Source organism: Balaenoptera acutorostrata, chromosome 13 (assembly GCF_949987535.1).
Source record: "Balaenoptera acutorostrata chromosome 13, mBalAcu1.1, whole genome shotgun sequence".
Classification (NCBI taxonomy): domain Eukaryota; kingdom Metazoa; phylum Chordata; class Mammalia; order Artiodactyla; family Balaenopteridae; genus Balaenoptera; species Balaenoptera acutorostrata.
This window is the reverse complement of record NC_080076.1, coordinates 28261304-28279127: the sequence shown is the minus strand read 5'-3', so window position 1 is coordinate 28279127 and position 17824 is coordinate 28261304. Positions and strand designations below refer to the sequence as shown.

At 39.1% G+C, this 17824-nt stretch overlaps 1 protein-coding gene across 5 annotated transcripts in view; it reads left to right on the top strand.

Moving 5' to 3' along the window:
• ARK2N (arkadia (RNF111) N-terminal like PKA signaling regulator 2N) overlaps nt 1-16014 on the top strand; it is an 85609-nt gene extending 69595 nt beyond the window's left edge. For all 5 annotated transcript variants that reach the window (XM_007197190.3, XM_007197189.3, XM_057526253.1 and 2 more), the window contains one exon: nt 7902-16014. In XM_007197190.3, coding sequence (XP_007197252.2) covers nt 7902-8091 — 190 coding nt within the window. In that variant the 3' untranslated portion in view covers nt 8092-16014. The remainder of the gene's footprint in view (nt 1-7901) is intronic.
• The last annotated feature ends 1810 nt before the right edge of the window (nt 16015-17824 follow it).

Here is a 17824-nt window from a genome sequence, read left to right as displayed (position 1 = left end):
GTCCTCAAGTCCATTCTCTACGTCTGCATCTTTATTCCTGTCCTGCCCCTAGGTTCTACAGAACTTTTTTTTTTTAGATTCCATATATATGTGTTAGCATACGGTATTTGTTTTTCTCTTTCTGACTTACTTCACTCTGTATGACAGACTCTAGGTCCATCCACCTCACTACAAATAACTCAATTTCGTTTCTTTTTATGGCTGAGTAATATTCCATTGTATATATGTGCCACATCCTCTTTATCCATTCATCTGTCGATGGACACTTAGGTTGCTTCCATGTCCTGGTAGAGCACCTCTCTTTATCTTTCATGAAAGGTTGCAAGTTACTTTGGTCAGTTCCAATAGTGTATTTCTAGTGATGTTTGTGTGATTTAGGAAATCTTGTTTCTTAGGAATTTTTTAAAAAAGCCACAAGACATCAAATTAGTGTACAGTATTATGGAAATAATTTTATAAGGTTTGTCATTCTTTAAGGTAGTGGTGAGCAAACTACAGCCCATGGGCCAGATCTGGCCTGCTGCCTGTTTTTATATGGACCTCAAGCTAAGAATGGTTTTTACATTTTTAAATGGTTGGGGGAAAAGAATCGAAAGAAGACATGTTTTGTGACGTGAAAATTATATGAAATTCAAATAGAATTTATTTATCCATAAATAAAGTTTTGTTGGAATAGAGCCATGTTTGTTCACTTACGTATTGTCTATGGCTGTTTTGCACTCGAGTGGCAGAATTGAGACGTTTCATCAGACACCTTAGGGCCTGCAGAGCCAAAGATATTTACTGTCTAGCTCTTTTCAGAAAAAATTTACTGACCTTTGCTTTAAGATACAGTCCTAAGAATTAGTTACACCCCTCTCAGAGGTATACCTGAGGAACATTTAACACACACACATATATACACAACAAAATCTAGTCTTTGGAAAAATCTGTATTCTATGTAGAATTTTTCTCCTATGCCACAAGAGTTAAGTTGTGATTTTGTGATTTCCTCAAGTAGGTATATAACATCGTATCTTACCTTATTCTTAGATCTGATTTTAATCTTTGGTTAGGCAGGTAATAAGACATTCACCAGCATTCTTCTGTTGCTTATTTAAAAAGTGAATTTAGGAGTGGAGAGTGGGGGCAAAATACACATGCACATAAATTGAGGATGCCTTCTTCTAATGAGAACTGATTATACTTTCTGAAAGCATTTTTTAGTTAAACAATTGGGACTTTAAGGATGTAGATTTAAGTCATAATTTAACATGCCATCTCCCCAGAAGTGGCTAATTCTTTATCAGAACTAGTATTGTCCCAGTACTTCATCCTCTATCCTATATTTATGCTGTAAGTATGCCTGCATAGCTGCTTCCTTTTTTCTTTCTAAGTGGTTATTTCCCCTATTCTGGTGGGAAAGAATTTTCATTCTTTAATCTTTCATTTACCTCATTCTTTTTTCTCTTTTTTTCTGCCGTAGTCAAAAACTTTTTCCTATTAAGTTCTCTTTCATTTTCCCATCTATTTCCTTCAAGCTGACTTATCCATGAGATGAAGAAGATAGAACTCTTGTTTTTTTCCTTTACTTCAGTATACGTTTGTCATTATTTTATTTCAGCATTATATAAGTATAGAAGACATTATTATACTTTTAAGCCCCATGCCAAGATCTTTCTAAAATATTACAGTATTTTTCATTTCAGACTGTGTACTATAAAACTTATTCTGCATATTGACTGATAGATGATGTAGGTAAATTATCTTCAGTTGTGCCAGGAGCACATTATCCAGTTACCAACTTCCTCTTGACTTAACTTTTCAAATTTTAATTCAGTGTTACTCATGTGTTCCTATTTAAGTAGGAAAGAATAGGTTATAACCTGTGTTGTCTGTCTAATCTCTTACTCTGTTCTGAGACATATCAGTGATATGTATGGTCCAGTTCTCTATTAACTCCTACTGACTCGCTCTTCTTTATTGCCTCCTTGTGCCTAGAAATGTTACAGAGTGAGCTACCCTTCTTTACAGATTCTTTGTTAAACTTTCCTTCCATAATGATATCTTGAGCTTCTTTGTCTACCAATATTTTTGTTATCTGGAGTTGAAATTATTATATTTCCATTAAAACTTGGAAATTTAAATTCCAAGTTTCTCTCACCTCCAGCACACACACATGCACACAGATTATCTCTAGTACACCCTTCTCTGAACTTGTTAAAGTCTTTTATCCAGATTGTCATTTTACCCTATAAACATCTTTGTTTCACTCTTAACTAAGTCAGGTGACTTTGGGTACATCTTAAATAACATGCTATAACGTTACTTTCAAGGACTTTTTCTTACAGGTTCTGAAGCATAAAGATGTGTTTTTTTGGGTTTTTTAGTTCTGATCCTTTAATTTGAATCCTGTAGAAATCATATCTTGGAGGTGACAGATCTATCTTGAAATCTCAGTGGTGGTTAATAACTGTCAATAAAATGGAATGTAGAGTTGACAAATTCTGTTGGAGTACTTTGAATGGACTCTTGTGTCATTTTGAGGGGATCTTATACTTTGGCCCTTGGGTGTAGGACTGAGTAGGATCTCACTGACTCTGCTGTGTCTTTCTGAAAAATTTTTCAGCAGTTTCTTTAGTAGAAGCATGATAATCTTTCAAACATTGAGATTAAAAAGCTGAGAAGCAGGTCGGGGGGAGAGCCTTTCTTGTTGGTTGCTTTGGAATTGCCCCTTTAGCTGCCTGTGTCTCATCTGGAATTTATTTCTTTTACAGGTCTAGGGTTGCAGTTATGAAGTATTGATGGGCTTCTGGCAGGGTTATCGCTTGGAAGAAGGTTTTAGGTTTTGATCCGCATCTTTTTGTTCTAATTCGATTTGCATGCATAGATGTTTTGTTTGGATTTAGTTGTCCTGTTCTTATTTTTCCTTTTGGTATTCTACCTTGTGGGCTTTCTGAGAGCTTCAAAAAACTCAGACTTGGTTCTTGAGTTGTTCTCTTGGGGACTGTGGTTGCTCTGACTTGCGTTTGGGTGCCATTTTTCCATATTGGAGGCATTCCGGTTTGTTGACCTTTACATCAGTAATTCTAGTTGTGATGTGCCTCTTTTGTTGTTGTTGTTGTTGTTAAACAGTTGTTTTTCTTTTCTTGCATGCTAACATCTTCCCCTGCTCTTTTCTTTTAGATTTTGATATGTTCACTTAGCTTCTGTGTTTCTTCTAGTCATAAACTAGAAGGCATGCTTTCCTAACTAATGGTTGAACGCATCTTTTATGGCTGCCTTGGATTGCTGTGATGAACTCCTGTCATTACCTAGATGTCATTTCTAGGTGTTAATTTTTGGACAGTCCAGTTTCACAAGATGCTCTTTGCCAGTGAGATGGAGACTTTTCCATCATCTCTAGTTCTTCTGTGCCCACTTAATTTTGCCATAAGTTTTAACTTATGACCCTGTTGCTAATATTTGTCTTTATCCTTGTTCCGTTTTCCTTCTTTTCTTCTGCAAGCTTCATTGGTAATTGCCCTAGGAAGATGAATGCATGTATCTTTATGTTGTGGAACTGTGCTGAACAGTTCTTTCAGTACCTGTTCTCTGAAGCTTTTATGAATAATCAGACCCTTAACCTCCTTTCACATGGTCCTATGGTCCATTGGGTAATGTTGGTTCACCCCTCTGCAGAAGAATTGATGTGGGGAGGCTTTTGCATTTAAGACTGATTGCTGCTTAGAACCAATTGCTAACATTAACCCTAAAAAAAGCAAGGGAGGCAGATAAGCATTTCCCTGAAGCTACAAGGGTTCACTCTACCTTCAGTTAGGAAAAATAAGTAGGAATGTTATCTAAGAGGTCACCTTCAGAATCTGTAAATGAGAGCAAAAGTGATTAATTTTTAATGTTGTTTTCTTAGAATAGTAGGTTAACTGTATCAACAGCTGATCATCAGAGCCTGCCCTCTTTTTGTGTTTTTCTTCCTTTCTACTCTGAAGTCTCCTTTTTTTGGTTTTAATATATGAAGAGCAGGAAATTATTCTATCAAAACTTATTGTTTATAAATAGTGGATGGGGGGGGGCGGTCTATGGAAGTGAGGCCTAAGCAGTTTTTCTTGGTTATAGTACTCAAAATGTGACTCTAGTTGTGCAAACCTATTGCCAGTCATATGCAGATTAAATGCTTTGTGAGAAAAAAGCTTGCGTCTGCACTAGAATCTGTTGGACCAATTATAAAACAGCTGAGTATGTTCCCACCCCATATCTTTCATAATAGAAAAAGGATATGTGATAATGCATGAAACTGTGCTTTGTTAGTTGCCTTACAAAATTTTGAGCCTCTCACATCCTTCTTTATAGGGCATCTCTGTAGGGCTTATAACAATTGTTGTAGTCCCATTTCCTCCTGAAATTTTTTCCCCCTCTGCATCTGGTATAAGTTATTCTGTAATGTACCATCTTATAAAATAGAGCTCGACCTTTTTTCCCCTGTACTTAAAAAAAATGTGTTAAAAGCCTTGTTCTGTCCTCATCCATCTCCTAGCTATCATTTTATTCAAGGTGGCTGAGGTCATTAAATCATAAAAAAATTTTTGAATGTTTTATTGGCTTATAACACACACAGAAAAGTAATAAGTGTACGCTTTAGCTTTTGTACCCATACCCAAGTAACCAGCTCTCAGATTAAGAAACAGAAGTCCCTCTTGGCTCCACCTTGCCTCCTGTAACCACTATCCTGACTTCTAACAGGATAGCTTTGCCTGTATTCAGAATCTTACTAACATTCCTGACAGATGCCCCAGCAATTGCTTGAATGTTTAAAAGGCAGATTATTCTATTTTGTAGTGGCTGTAATTGTTGTGTAGTAATGATCATCCAAAAGTTGCCTTCTAGAAACTGATTCATGGTTGTTATTCTGCTCTCAAGATCTCTGTACTGGTGAAGGAGCTGCCTTCCATGATGATTCTCACTTCTTTGGCAATTGCCCTTCCAGTTGCAGTTAATAGGAGACAGGAATGCTTTTGACCAAAGATAGGATCATCACATTCTCCAGAGAATCTAAAATTTTGAAGAGAAACAGACTAAGGATTGGGGCTTGAGTCAAATGAATGAGGCCTAGTTGTTCCAGCATCGTTAGGTTCTTTGAGGTACTCAAGTAAAGGTGCTTTTCCAGTAAATTTTCTTTTTTGCTTAACGTAGCCCAGTTTGGTTTCCAGTAACTGGAACTATTTATAATCTCTTTCAACCATTCCTTATTAGTAAATACCATCTCTAAACCTCTCACTCTCCTACTCTGGACACTTTCTAGAATCTGCTTTGCTCTTTATTGTACTACCCCCAGGGGCTAGGCAGTTCCCCTTACAATCAAACATAGTGTATAGTACTTTGGGAGCAGTCTGAGAAACACATAGTTGGAAATAAACTCCCCAGTGGAGACCTGATTTTGTTCTGGTTCCATGCTTTACTTTCTTAAGACCCTGGGCAGTTGTCTTTTGGTTTTGGTTTTCTCTTCTGTAAAATGGGAAGATTGGATCAGATCCCTTTTAAAGCCACTATCTGATGTCCTGATGTTACATTGTATGATTACTTAAGGAGCAGTGCAGAGTAACAATTGGGACTAAATACTGCTTTTATTTCAGAGTTATTTCTAGGAATTCTGTCAATGATTACATTGACTTTTTTTGGTAGTCATTCAGTCCCTGATTTTTCTAAGTTTCTAACCAACTTTACTTCAGTAACTACTTGACAGATGAGCTTTTGAACTGTTGAAGAACTTTATATTTTTAAATTGTTGCTCTGGGCCTGTCTTTGCACTCTGCTGACTCTTGCCGTGTTTTTCCTTACCGCATTTAATACACACGTTTGTAAAGCAACAACATGATGTGGAAAGCATTGGACCAGAAATCAGACTTGGCCTGAAGTTCCTTTGCCTATACTTTCAAACAGTATGACCCTAGGCAAGTCATGTAACCTCTTTAATCCTCAGTTTCCCTGTCAGAGTATGGATAAGAACTTCCACATCTACCTCATAGGTCTGTCGGGCGTGCCAGATGAGGAGAAACTGCTTAATAATTTTAGTATTCTGTTGTCATCAGTCATCAAAACCGTTTCTTTAAAATGTTGGATGGACTCGTTTGGCTGACATTGTTCTGTGACTGCTTGGTCATTTAATCTGAGTGTATTTAAGGGGTGGACAGATTTGGATTAGACTTTGGACTTGTTTTCCTTTTTATTTTTTTAGAGGTTTAATTTTATTTATTTTTGGCTACGTTGGGTCTTCGTTGCTGCGCTCGGACTTTCTCTAGTTGAGGCGAGCGGGGGCTACTCTTCGTTGTGGTGCACAGGCTTCTCATTGCGGTGGCTTCTCTTGTTGCGGAGCACGGGCTCTAGGCGCGTGGGCTTCAGTAGTTGCGGCACACAGGCTCAGTAATTGTGGCACACAGGCTCTAGAGCACAGGCTCAGTAGTTGTGGCGCACTGGCTTAGTTGCTCCGTGGCGTGTGGGATCTTCCTGGACCAGGGCTCGAACCCATGTCCCCTGCATTGGCAGGTGGATTCTTATCCACTGCACCGCCAGGGAAGTCCCTGTGTGTCTTATTTTAATGCTTTTTACTAGCTAATTTTGAAAATATGGTCGCCTCTGGGTTAGTAGCTACTCTTAGCCCATTTCTGAAAAGATGATGGCCCTCTGGTACTGTAACAAATCTGCATCCTACCCCTACTCTGGCCCCAAGGGATCTGTTTTTCGGCACCTCTCTTGGTAAGGGAGTCATTTTCAGGCTAGCCTTTGTAGGAGCAGGGCCTCTTTCCATAAGCTTAAGGGTTCTTAAGGGCAGTTCTGCAGCTAAGCCTTGTCTGTTGTTACTCTGATGTTTTCTTTTGAACCTAGAGGTTCAGGTAGCATGGGGTCGAAGCTGGAGTTCTTAGGTGATTCAGCATCACTCAGCATATACAGCTGTTGTCAGAACAGCTGCTCATGATCCATTGTAGTAGTTTGTGTGATTAGAGTCATGCCACTTGTCACTTCTCACATATGCTGCATGGAGACAGGTCTATAATTTAGATGTGTGGACATCAGGAGAATTGATAGCTTGAGCTGCCTGCCTTCCTTCCTCTCATATGAATCAAAACTTACTCATTGGTTCATCCTGGAGGTTCACAGTTCTATCATTTGACTGGAATGTAGAATTCAACATGTAGGTATTTCTGAAACAGTTCTCTCCCAAACAATGAACTCATGAGATTTGTCAGCAAGGCAGTTCTGTCCCTCTTATAGGATACTTTTAGAGAATCTAAACTGAGTACTTCAGCCTTGTTATTTTCACTGAACTAAAGCATAAGTGGTTGTGATGAACTAACCAGGTGTTTCTCTCTTGTCACCTTCAGGTTGAGGGAAATTGATCTTTAACTCATGACCTAGTACTTAAAGACGTTTAGACATCTAATCTGTAAAAGGGGTATTAACTACTTCTGTTTTTGAAAGTACTATTAACAAATATGGGACAGAACTTATTTTAAGAACAAGTTTCATCTGTATTTCTTACTGTTTCATTAGCTGAGACTAAGATTGTCTGGGCATCTTAATTTTGCTCAGGATTTATATGCTGCCTTATCCTGAAGACCCCAGAGGCTTAAATGAATTCAGAGAAGCATCATCTTATCCATTTTCAGTAACAGATCTAGACATAACTCAGGACTTTGTGGCTGAGACAGGAGTCTTGGCCTTTTTAAGGCTAAACTGAGAGAGGTGGGGAGACAGACAGACAGACAGACAGACATGGAGGGAAGGAGGAAAAGGGGGAAGGATATTGGTTATGGGTTTGATGAACTTGCATATTAGGCTTATCTTAGTAAAAGTATTGGTCAGTACAACTGAAGTTATATTGCCTTCTGCAGGATTAACCATGCTTTTGCTCTTCATTTCAATTGCAGGTGTGTTCATCCTCGAGGAGGTGTGATTCAGAGTGTTTCTTCATGGAAGCATGGCTCTGGCACGCAGTATGTTAGCACCCGGCCAACACAGTCATGGACTGCTGTGACTCCCCAGCAGACTTGGGCGTCACCTGCAGAAGTTGTTGACCTTACGTTGGATGAGGATAGCAGACGCAAATACCTACTGTAATGCAGTGTCACTGTGTTTCCTCTGCCCTGTTCCCTTCCACTTACTCCTCCTCCTCTTTGTGACATGGAAGTTCATTGTCATAGCTTCAGCTTCAGAAGCTGTTTGTGGCATTTGTGTAATTGAAACTCATGGAAAATTGCCCCCTTCCTTTTTTTTTTTTTTTTAAATTAAAAGAAGTCACTTAGGAAAGTAACTTATCACAGAGAAAAGAATTTCTTCTTTCCCTCAGTAGGAATCTGAGAATGATGAATTTTATTAGACAACTTCATTTTACTTGGTGACTTTCAATCTTAGGAAACTGCCTTCCTTTTAGAATGATATTTTAATTACCAGGTGAAATGGATTTCAGTTTTTGAACCTTGTATTTATTTTTCTGTGTAATAAAATTAATATGTAGACTTGACCACTGTCAGCCCACCCATTGGCACTCCTACCTTAGGGCATTTGCACACATATTAGTCAGGTCCTTTTTGGCACCTAGTAGGGCATGTGCATTGAAAACCTGTCCTTAAAAATAGAAGACAGAAGTGTTACTTTTCTTTTAGCTTAAGTCTTCTGCCTTCTTTCCTGACTTTGCTCCTGGCTGAATTCCCACAACACAAATAATTGACATGACCCTTTGTGTTTATAAATACTGCTAAGGTGACTTAGTTGATCTCCTTGTTGCAATAATTCATAACTCTGGAAAATATCTCCTTGTGGGGCAGAGGCATTTCAGATAGATAACCCACCATGAGGTTTGGGCATCTGAGGAGAGTATTGAGAGATCCCTTTTCTCCCCCTGGTTTCTTCAAATAATGGGAGAAACATAGAACCTGTTACTTAGGTAGCATATGAAAAGTTGTGTGGCTTCTAAGGCTATGGGCAATTGAAAAATCTGAGAGGGCAGTGCCTTCTTCTATAGCTGGTCTCTCCATAAAGGATGTAATGACAACTGTTTGATACTTGAGTTGAAGTTGACCTGTTGCTATATTTGGGTATTTTTCTCCTCTACCTTCTAAAAGTGGAAAATTCAAAATACATCATAAGAAACCAGATGCAAAACACATTAATGGCCCTGTAGGTTTTACAGTATCTAACAGGAATAACAAAGGGTAGTAGGAGCATCAGGGAATTCAGGAAATGCCGGTGTTGGAGTTTTGTGGCATTAGTTACTACCTTTTTTACTATAACATTGTAGTTACTAGTGAATTATTTTACAAGCAATACCTAGAATTAGAACACTATGTACTGTGCACAGGGAGGAGTGAAGTAATGCTGGCTTAGAAGACCTCACTTTTTGTTTTTCCACAGTTTTTGTCTGCTTTTTTGTTTGCTTCTGTTTCCATTTTTACCATATAATGGGGCTGTAGCCCTTTGCCTCCCTTCCCAAATGCCTTGGTGGCTCTTCCTTATCATAAGAGCATGAGAACTACCATTTTCAGTTTCCACTCAGCGGACACACATTTATACCAAGTGCCTGTTCTGCCTAAGGCGCTGTGGTGGTGCTGCGGGGCTGCTGCAGAGAACAGGACACCCACCGCATGTGCGTGCGTCCGGCTGCCTGGCTCCGGCTGCCTGGCCTTGTCTCCTGTGTGTGTAAAGACTCGCTTGTTCCTTTACCCTTCTTCCTGCTGCTTTAGTTCGTCCGTACACCTCTTCCATGGGAGTGTATTTAAGGATGTGTTCTTCCACCTTCTCTGATAACATCGCATTTGATCTGGCCTCTGTTCTTCATCAGCTTTTAATTTTCCTGTCATTCTGCTTTTAATAGATCAGGCTTTTAAAGAGATCGTGAATCTCCAGTTTTAGCACCTCGTGTCTCAAGTCTCTCACGTGGCCACAATTCTAGACAAAAACCAAAGACCCAGAGGCCAGAGCAAAATAGGACCTTCTGCAGATTCACTACTGGTGTATCCTTGGACCTTCACATTTTACTTTAGGATTAATTTATTGAATTTTACTGTTACACGTTGTTTTTGACTTGAATTAAAATGCTAGACAGAGCAGAAATGTACAATTTCTGGTCTATATTTTCCAGGAAAATCATTAGGGAAAGAATAGAGTGGATTATATGACTTGAAGTTTTTGCAGCTTACTTTCCCCCCCACTATCAGGGCAGAGCCCCATTTTAAAGAACATTTTTGCATTACCTGTTCTTACGTTAGCAGTATGTTTTGTCCAATTCCGTATAGCAGGGGATTTCCCAGGACATATTTTCTTTAGTCCCTAACAGTCATCCTCTAAGGAGAATTCTTTGGGTGTGCTGTGTGCACTGTGGGTTGGGAGCGGAGAGCGGAGTTGTAACCAAGCTCTTTTCTGGCCTTTTGCTTTTATATTGGGTTACACTTTGCCCTCACCTGTCCCTTTTCCAGCACCCTGACTATCTGGCTTGATGCACCAGAACAAAAATTAATATGCAAAAAGCGGGGAGGGGAAGGGATGGTAGAGATAGCTTTTCTCCCTACTAGGTTGGGACTTTTCCACCTACTAACTAACTATAGAGAGACTATGTTTCAACTCTTCTTTCATTGCCAGATCCAGGAGAGTAGGGATGTGGTTTCTGGCAAGGTATTAATGATAAAATTCTGTGGTAAATTTAAAATTCTGACATTTAAAGTTTCTTTTAAGGGGGTCTTTTTTTAACCAAAGTTTTGCATTTGGTAGCATAGACACTTTATGCTTCACCGTCTCTTCAAAGTAATATCTCCACTAAAATGGTACACTTGGGTCGCAGATTGGTTTATGGCACTAACTTGGTTAAGTGCCCCCCTTCCCCCAATTTGAAACCACAGAGCGGTAACTTAGCTGTTGCATCAGTACAGCAATATTGATACGTAGCTGTTGCTCGCCAGTAGTTGTCTCTTCATTTTGATGGAAGGGGCCGGACTGAATGGACTCCATTATTCGTAACAATTGAGCATCCCATAAACTCTGCTCTTATTATTATCAATTGTGAATATGAACCATCTGATTTGCTAATTTAGTCAATTTTTCATTGTTACTTTTAGCAGATTAGCACCATAGGCAATTTAAAAATGAATTTGTTGCCTGCTTTTTATACTGTGTCACAAGGTTTTTGAAAAAGCTGGGAACACAGTATTGTCTTTCAGTTTAAAGGTTTTTTTTTAAAGGCAAAGAGCTCCCCTCCATCCCTGTTTTTCAGTATGTGTATGATGCGACTTCCATGTATATATAAAAATGATTGCGCCCTAACCAAACTTCCTCAGATTGTGCACTGTTTGTTTAAAATAATCACGTATTTTAGTCCAATGCTGTTGTATTTTTTCATTTTATTTAAAACACTACGTACTTCTTATTCTTTTAACAAGTTTTAAAGGGTAGTGATCTTAAAAAAAAAAAAATCACTGGATAACTAGGAAATATTTTTGTTGTTTAAAGAGTACAAAAGTCATTGAAGCCTTTTGCTCCTCTTACCGTGAAAATGAAATGTTAGCCATTGTATGGCTAGGAACCAATGCACTTGGTGGTTAACAGATCTGCTGTTGCTGGAGTGTGAGCGTGGACTTGATGCAGTGACGACAAATCATTGCTTAGAATTAATGTTTTAAAATGTGTGACTCTAGTTTTTAAAACAAAATTTGGTTCTTCTTTACATTCATTATTTAGTTTTTGTTTCCATTTAGTATTTAATGGTCTTTGGAGAAAAAAAATAATAAAACAGAGTGTTATATATATATTTTTTGGTGCAAGATAAGATTTTCTGTTTTTTGAAATAAGTCTGTAGCATAAAGGTTAAACTATTTTAAGACAAAATAAAATAGAGTGTATTTAAACAAAGATAATTTCTGAGGATTTTTTTTTTCTATCTGCTTCAGTTAATTAGATGGTGCCTGGAGCAGCTCCCAAGTTAGCTTTTGGATGTGAAAGTGAATTATATTTTGTTATCAGATCTTATTGTTAAAGTTGCCTGATTTTTTCCAAGCAACAGCTGTATCCTACTCCTAGAATGTTTTGCAGGTGGCCTTTAGTGTGTTAGATTTAGATAAAAAGAGTTTTGCATTAGCTTTCCTGTAGCCCCCACTTCCCTTTCCAGTTAGAACCAGTGAGATTTCAAAGCTGGCGAAAGGCTCCCTAGTGCTAGGCCCCTTTGCTCCTGGGAACAAAACTCAGCTGACAGTTACTTCCCAGAGACCAACGTGCCAGGGTAAGATGCTGTGACTGTGTGCACTTTGCTCGTGGTTGAAGCAAATACAGGGTGTTTCAAAAATAGCCCAAAGAACTTTCCTCCTAATTTGGTTCTATTTTCAGGTTTTTTATTTGGTTATCAAAATGACAGGAACTACTGCATTAACATCTCATGACTTTTGTAACTTACTTCATGTAAAGGAGAATGAGGAACCAGACAGAGTAAAGCCTGTGTTTATTAAAATACTCACTCCTGGATCTCTTTATGTTCATCAAATTTTTAGTCCTACCTGCACTGGAAAGAGATCTGTTAACAATTAGGAAGTACACTGTTAACAGTTAGGAAGTGTTTTTAGTTTTTGGAAATGGTTCTTTTATGCTACTTTGTATCTGAGACCTAGACATGTTAGTGCCTATGAGAAACTTCTTTTCTTGGGCTCTAGAAGAAAATTTTTTACTTAGGGTCTTGTTTTTGAACCCTTTTGCCCTTGGATGCTGCTTTTGAAGAATAGACAAAGCATGAGTAAGTAAAATAATCTGTGGCTAGTACTTAATCTCATTCTGGCTTCCTCTTTCTATTCTTTGCTGGCTTTTGGCCTTGCCTTCCCTTGTTTGTATGTTTTTCACAGTAGATGACAGCTATTTATAACTTTAGTCCAAACAGAAAAATTACATAAATCTTTACAAAATATATAAACATCTCTTCAGCTCCAATTTTGCAATTGAAGTAAGGTGAATTTCTTCTAGGTTTAGGTTTTGTTTTAACCATATTGCTGATCTATGGAGTGATCCTCCTAGGTCACTGGTAGTTATGATTTTCTTTACTTTCTTGACTCAGTGTTTGAGAGCACTGATTTACAGAATTAGAGAAGTTCCTGGGCTATACAGTGGAGCTTTGGCTGGGAGAATATGCCTGGCGCAAAAGAAGGCAGTGTCAAATATTGGAAGGAGCAATGCGCTCAGAAAAAGATGCGGGTGATGGTCATGAACATGATAGTGATGTGGAAAGAGCATCCATTAGCCCAACAGAGGCTGTGACACTGTTGGCTCAGTTCCACTGCCATTGCACTACTTTGCGGGTAGCATGCCTTCTAGGTGGAGATGGCTTTAGGCAGGGATCCCTTTGTGTGATGAGGATTCACCATTTCTTTCTTTCCTTTCTGCCAAGCCTTGAGATCCCATTTGGTAGGTGGATGTTAGTAAAGGATGAGAGCGAGTGCTGGCAGTGAAGTCAACCCTCAGAAAGAAGGTGGCGGCAGCAGCTTGTGTGATCTGCTCATAGGTCCTGGCCTTCAGGGTGGGAACACCTCTTGGTTGTAAATTCTGTTGATCTAACTTCTTATTCTTTGGTAAAGGAAACTATTTGGTACCAGTTTTTTCCTTTGTGCTTTGATAATCGACACCTCGAAGGAGTCATTTGTTTCCTTTCCATGGCTGCTCTGTCCTAAGAGTGGGAGGGTGAAGTGTTGTGGACCATTGAGCCCTCACTCTTGTGCTTGAGTCTAAAGCAGGCAAGTGTGACTTTAGGATGGATCCTGGCATCTGCAACAGGAGGGAAATCAGACCACAGGGTAGAGGGACTGATGTTTAAAAAGCCTGAACCAGAGAGGAGGAGACTCCAGAGAAAGACTATCTGACCGCTAAGGGATTTGATTTCTATGCCTTAAAATGGAGAATTTCTAAGATTTACTTTCGGAGACTGAAAGACAGGACTGTGTTATTTTAGGGAATAATTCATTGTTCTGCAGAGCCGTCGCTTTTCAGGCAGGAATTGAGGAGAGTGGCTCACTCCAGAAAGCTGTTTAAAGGACTACAGTTCTATCATCTCACTTAAGCTTTTGGAAGGCGTTGGATGACTAACGCCCACAAAACCTTGAATTTCTACAAATTCTTTATTTTCAAAGTTTTAAAAGAATATGTATTTCAAAATTTTCACATGGGGGTAAGAAGTGGTACAGATTGTTATCCTGATTTTGCAGATTGGAAGACTGAGAACAGAAGAATAACATATCCAGATTTACATAGCTCGACTTAGCAAGAGTAGATTTTTTCTATGGTCCAAATTAGGACTTTTTAGCTTTAAGGAAAACAAAACCTCTTTTTTCCACCTGGTATTTCCTTCATTGTTATTGCTGCTGATTCTACTTTGTTCTGGCCTGAGAAGAATTGGAAGAAGCCTTCCTGAGAAGGTAATGTTTGATTGGTTCCCTTTTTTCTTGGGCACGTGGTCACAGATTTAAACATCAGAGCCACACACCTGCATATGCCTCTCAACTCAACTCAGGAATGGCCTTGGAAACTTTTCCCGTAGATAGATTCCCTGTCTCATAGTTTATGGAACAGGAAAATGTGGATGGTCAGTAAACATAAAAAAGATGCTCAGGCTCACTACTAATTATGGAAATGCAAACTTACATTACAGGACACCATTTCACATAGGCAGAATCAGATAGGAATACATTTAAATACAATAAGGAGGCAGGACAATGGCAATTCACTTGTCTTCTTGTATGAGCATAATTTGCTACAATTATTTTGGAAAACAGTGGAATTGTCTAGTAAAAAGCTGAATATGTGTATACCTCAAGCTATGGACTGAAGGTTTGGGTCTCCCCTCCCTCCCGTTCATATGTTGAAACTCTGCTCCCCAGTGTGATGTTATTTGGAGGTAAGGCCCTTGGGAGGTAATTAAGAGATCCTAAGGGCAGAGCCCCCATGATGGGGTTAGCGCTCTTGTTAGAGGAGGAGGAGACCTCAGCCTTACATGTAAGACACAGTAAGAAGGCAGCTGTCTGCAAGCCAGAAAGAGGGCTGTCATCCAAATCAGACCATGCTGGCGCCCTGATCTTGGACTTGCAGCCTCCAGAACTGTGAGGAAAAAAAAAAAAAAAAGCCCGTTGTTTAAGCCATCTACTCTGTAGTATTTTGTTGTGGCAGCCGGAGCTGACTAAGACACCCATGACCCAGCAGTTACACTATCTGGGATGATACCCGTGAGCAACTTTTAAACTGTGGTGGTAGCCTAGGTAGGGAAGTCATGAAATCAGTTCAGTGTCTGTAAACCATCTTTTGTTTATTTAAGGAAATATTAACAACATAGAAACAACAGGAGACAATATTGTTACATGAAACTTTTGTTATATACTGATAAACATCTACACACAAACATATGTATGTGTGCATAGGGTCAAGATATAAAATGTATTTTATTTATTTTTACTGTGGGTTGCAGTAAAAAGATATGGAAAGCCCTGGTTCTAGAGAAACTGGTTTACGTGCTCAGAAATGTTTAGTGTCATTTTTCCCCAGTTTTTGGCTATTTCAACATGGATGTTCATCTATAGGATGGATAAACATTGTGTTTATAGAAGGTGTAGCCACTGTGAAAATTAATGAACTAGAGCAATATTTATACACTTATATTAGTTATATCAACATGGATAAACCTCAACACTGTGGAGTGGAAAAAAAGCAAGTTGCAGAATCTGTACTACATGATGCCATTTATATGAAGTTCAAAAAGACAAAACAATACTACATATTGGTAAAAAATTGATACACACATAATAAGAGTATAAAGAAATGCATGACAACAATAAACACCAAATTCAGAGTAATGTTTGCCTCTGGAGAGGGAGGTAAGGAGGGGACACGGGGACTTCAACTTTACTGGCAAAATTTCTTAAGCTGGGTAGTGGGGACACAGATGTATGTTATTATTTGTACCTTTATGTATATCTTAAATATTTCATAATAAAAATTGTTCTCTGTCTCAAGCAGAAGGAATAAAAGCTCTTTATGACGTTCCAGGTGATATTAGTGGAAATGAGTAAGATCTGAAGCTGATTCCTTTTAGATGCCCTCAATACTTTTTGGATATGTCATCATAAGCAACAACAAAAAATAAATTTGATAAATTGGGCTTTAACAAAATTAATTTTGTGCTTCAAAGGACACCATCAAGAAAGTAAAATGACAACCTGTGGAATTGGGACAAAATATTTGTAAATCCTATATCTGATAAGAGACTTGTATCTAGAATATATAAAACTCTTTCAATTCAATAATAAAAGACAAAAAACCCAATTAAAAAAAATCTGAGTAGACATGTCTCCAAGGAAGATACACAATTGGTCAATAACACATGAGAAGATGCTCAACATCATTAGTCATCAGGGAAATGCAAATCCAAACCACAATGAGATATCACTTCACACCTACCAGGATAACTAGAATCAAAAAGTCAAATAACGGCAACTGTTGGTAAGGAAGTAGAGAAATCAGAAGCTTCATACGTTGCTGGTGGGAATGGTCCAGCTGCTTCGGAAAACGATTTGTTCCTCAAATGGTTAAACATAGAGTTTCCATGTGGCTCAGCCATTCTATCCCTAGGTATACACCCAAAAGAAACGAAAACATATGTCCACACAAAAACTTGTACACAAATGTTTATAGCAGCATTATTCATAATACCAAAAGGAGGCAACAACCCAGATGTCTTATCAGCTGATGATGCTTTATGCTACATCATGGATGAATCTTGAAAACATGTTAAATGAAAAAAGCCAGTTACAAAAGACCACCACATATTCTTTCGTTTATAGAAAATGTCCAGAATAAACAAACCTATAGGAACAAAGAATAATGATTGCCAGGGGCTGGGGGGAGATGAAAGGAGGGAGTGATTGCTAATGGGTAAGAGGTTTCTTCTGGGGGTGAAGAAAATATTCTAGAATTCCATAGTGGTGATGGTGCAGCACTCTGAATTACACGTTTTACAAGGGTGAATTTTATGGTATGTGAATTACATCTAACTAAAGCTGTTACTAAAAAAAAAATTACCAGTTACCTCAGGGTACCATGCTTTAAGCTGCTAATACCTTGGCATGAATGGGTGCCACACGGTGCAGAAAATGGATTTAGATAGTTGGGGCATAATGAGGAAGTTTCAACCCAGCTATGAAAAGGGACTCAGGAGACCAACATGACGGTAATTGAAGCCAGGCACGACCAACTTTCTCACTGGGTGTGGCCTGCCCTGACCCTGAGATGCAACTTTAGGAGGGGATCTACCCTCCGTGGAGAGAGGTGTGGCTTGCTGAGGGTGAAGATTTTTCAGAAAGAAACCAACCGTTCCCCACTGAAATGTAAGTGCTTGCCCTCAAGGCAAGGTCAGGACCATTTCCTGTGAGCTCCCGGGACCTGCCCCTGGTTTTTGCCCAGAAAGTTTACAGCCACCCTGAGAGACCATTTCTGATAGCTGACATCCTGCTAGAGTGGCCCTGACTGCATCGTTTGAGCGGTGAGTCACATGGGGTTAGAGTGGGGGCAGTGTCTCGCTGGACATGCCCCTTCCCCCTGGGAGACTCTGCTGGAACTACTTCCACGCTCTCTCTTGGTTGCCAGCTCCTGAGAGTCACTGTCACTGCTGAGAGTTTGTGGTGTCCTTCAGGGGTGCTGGGGCAGGAAACATGTTAGGACCTTAGTTTTATGCAGTGCTGGGTAGTACCTCTCCTCTTACATCCAGCTGGTAATTTTCCACTTCCCAAAGTAGATGGCTGAATTCTACTGATTAGCTCTTTGGGCTCTTGGCAGAGTCCATTCG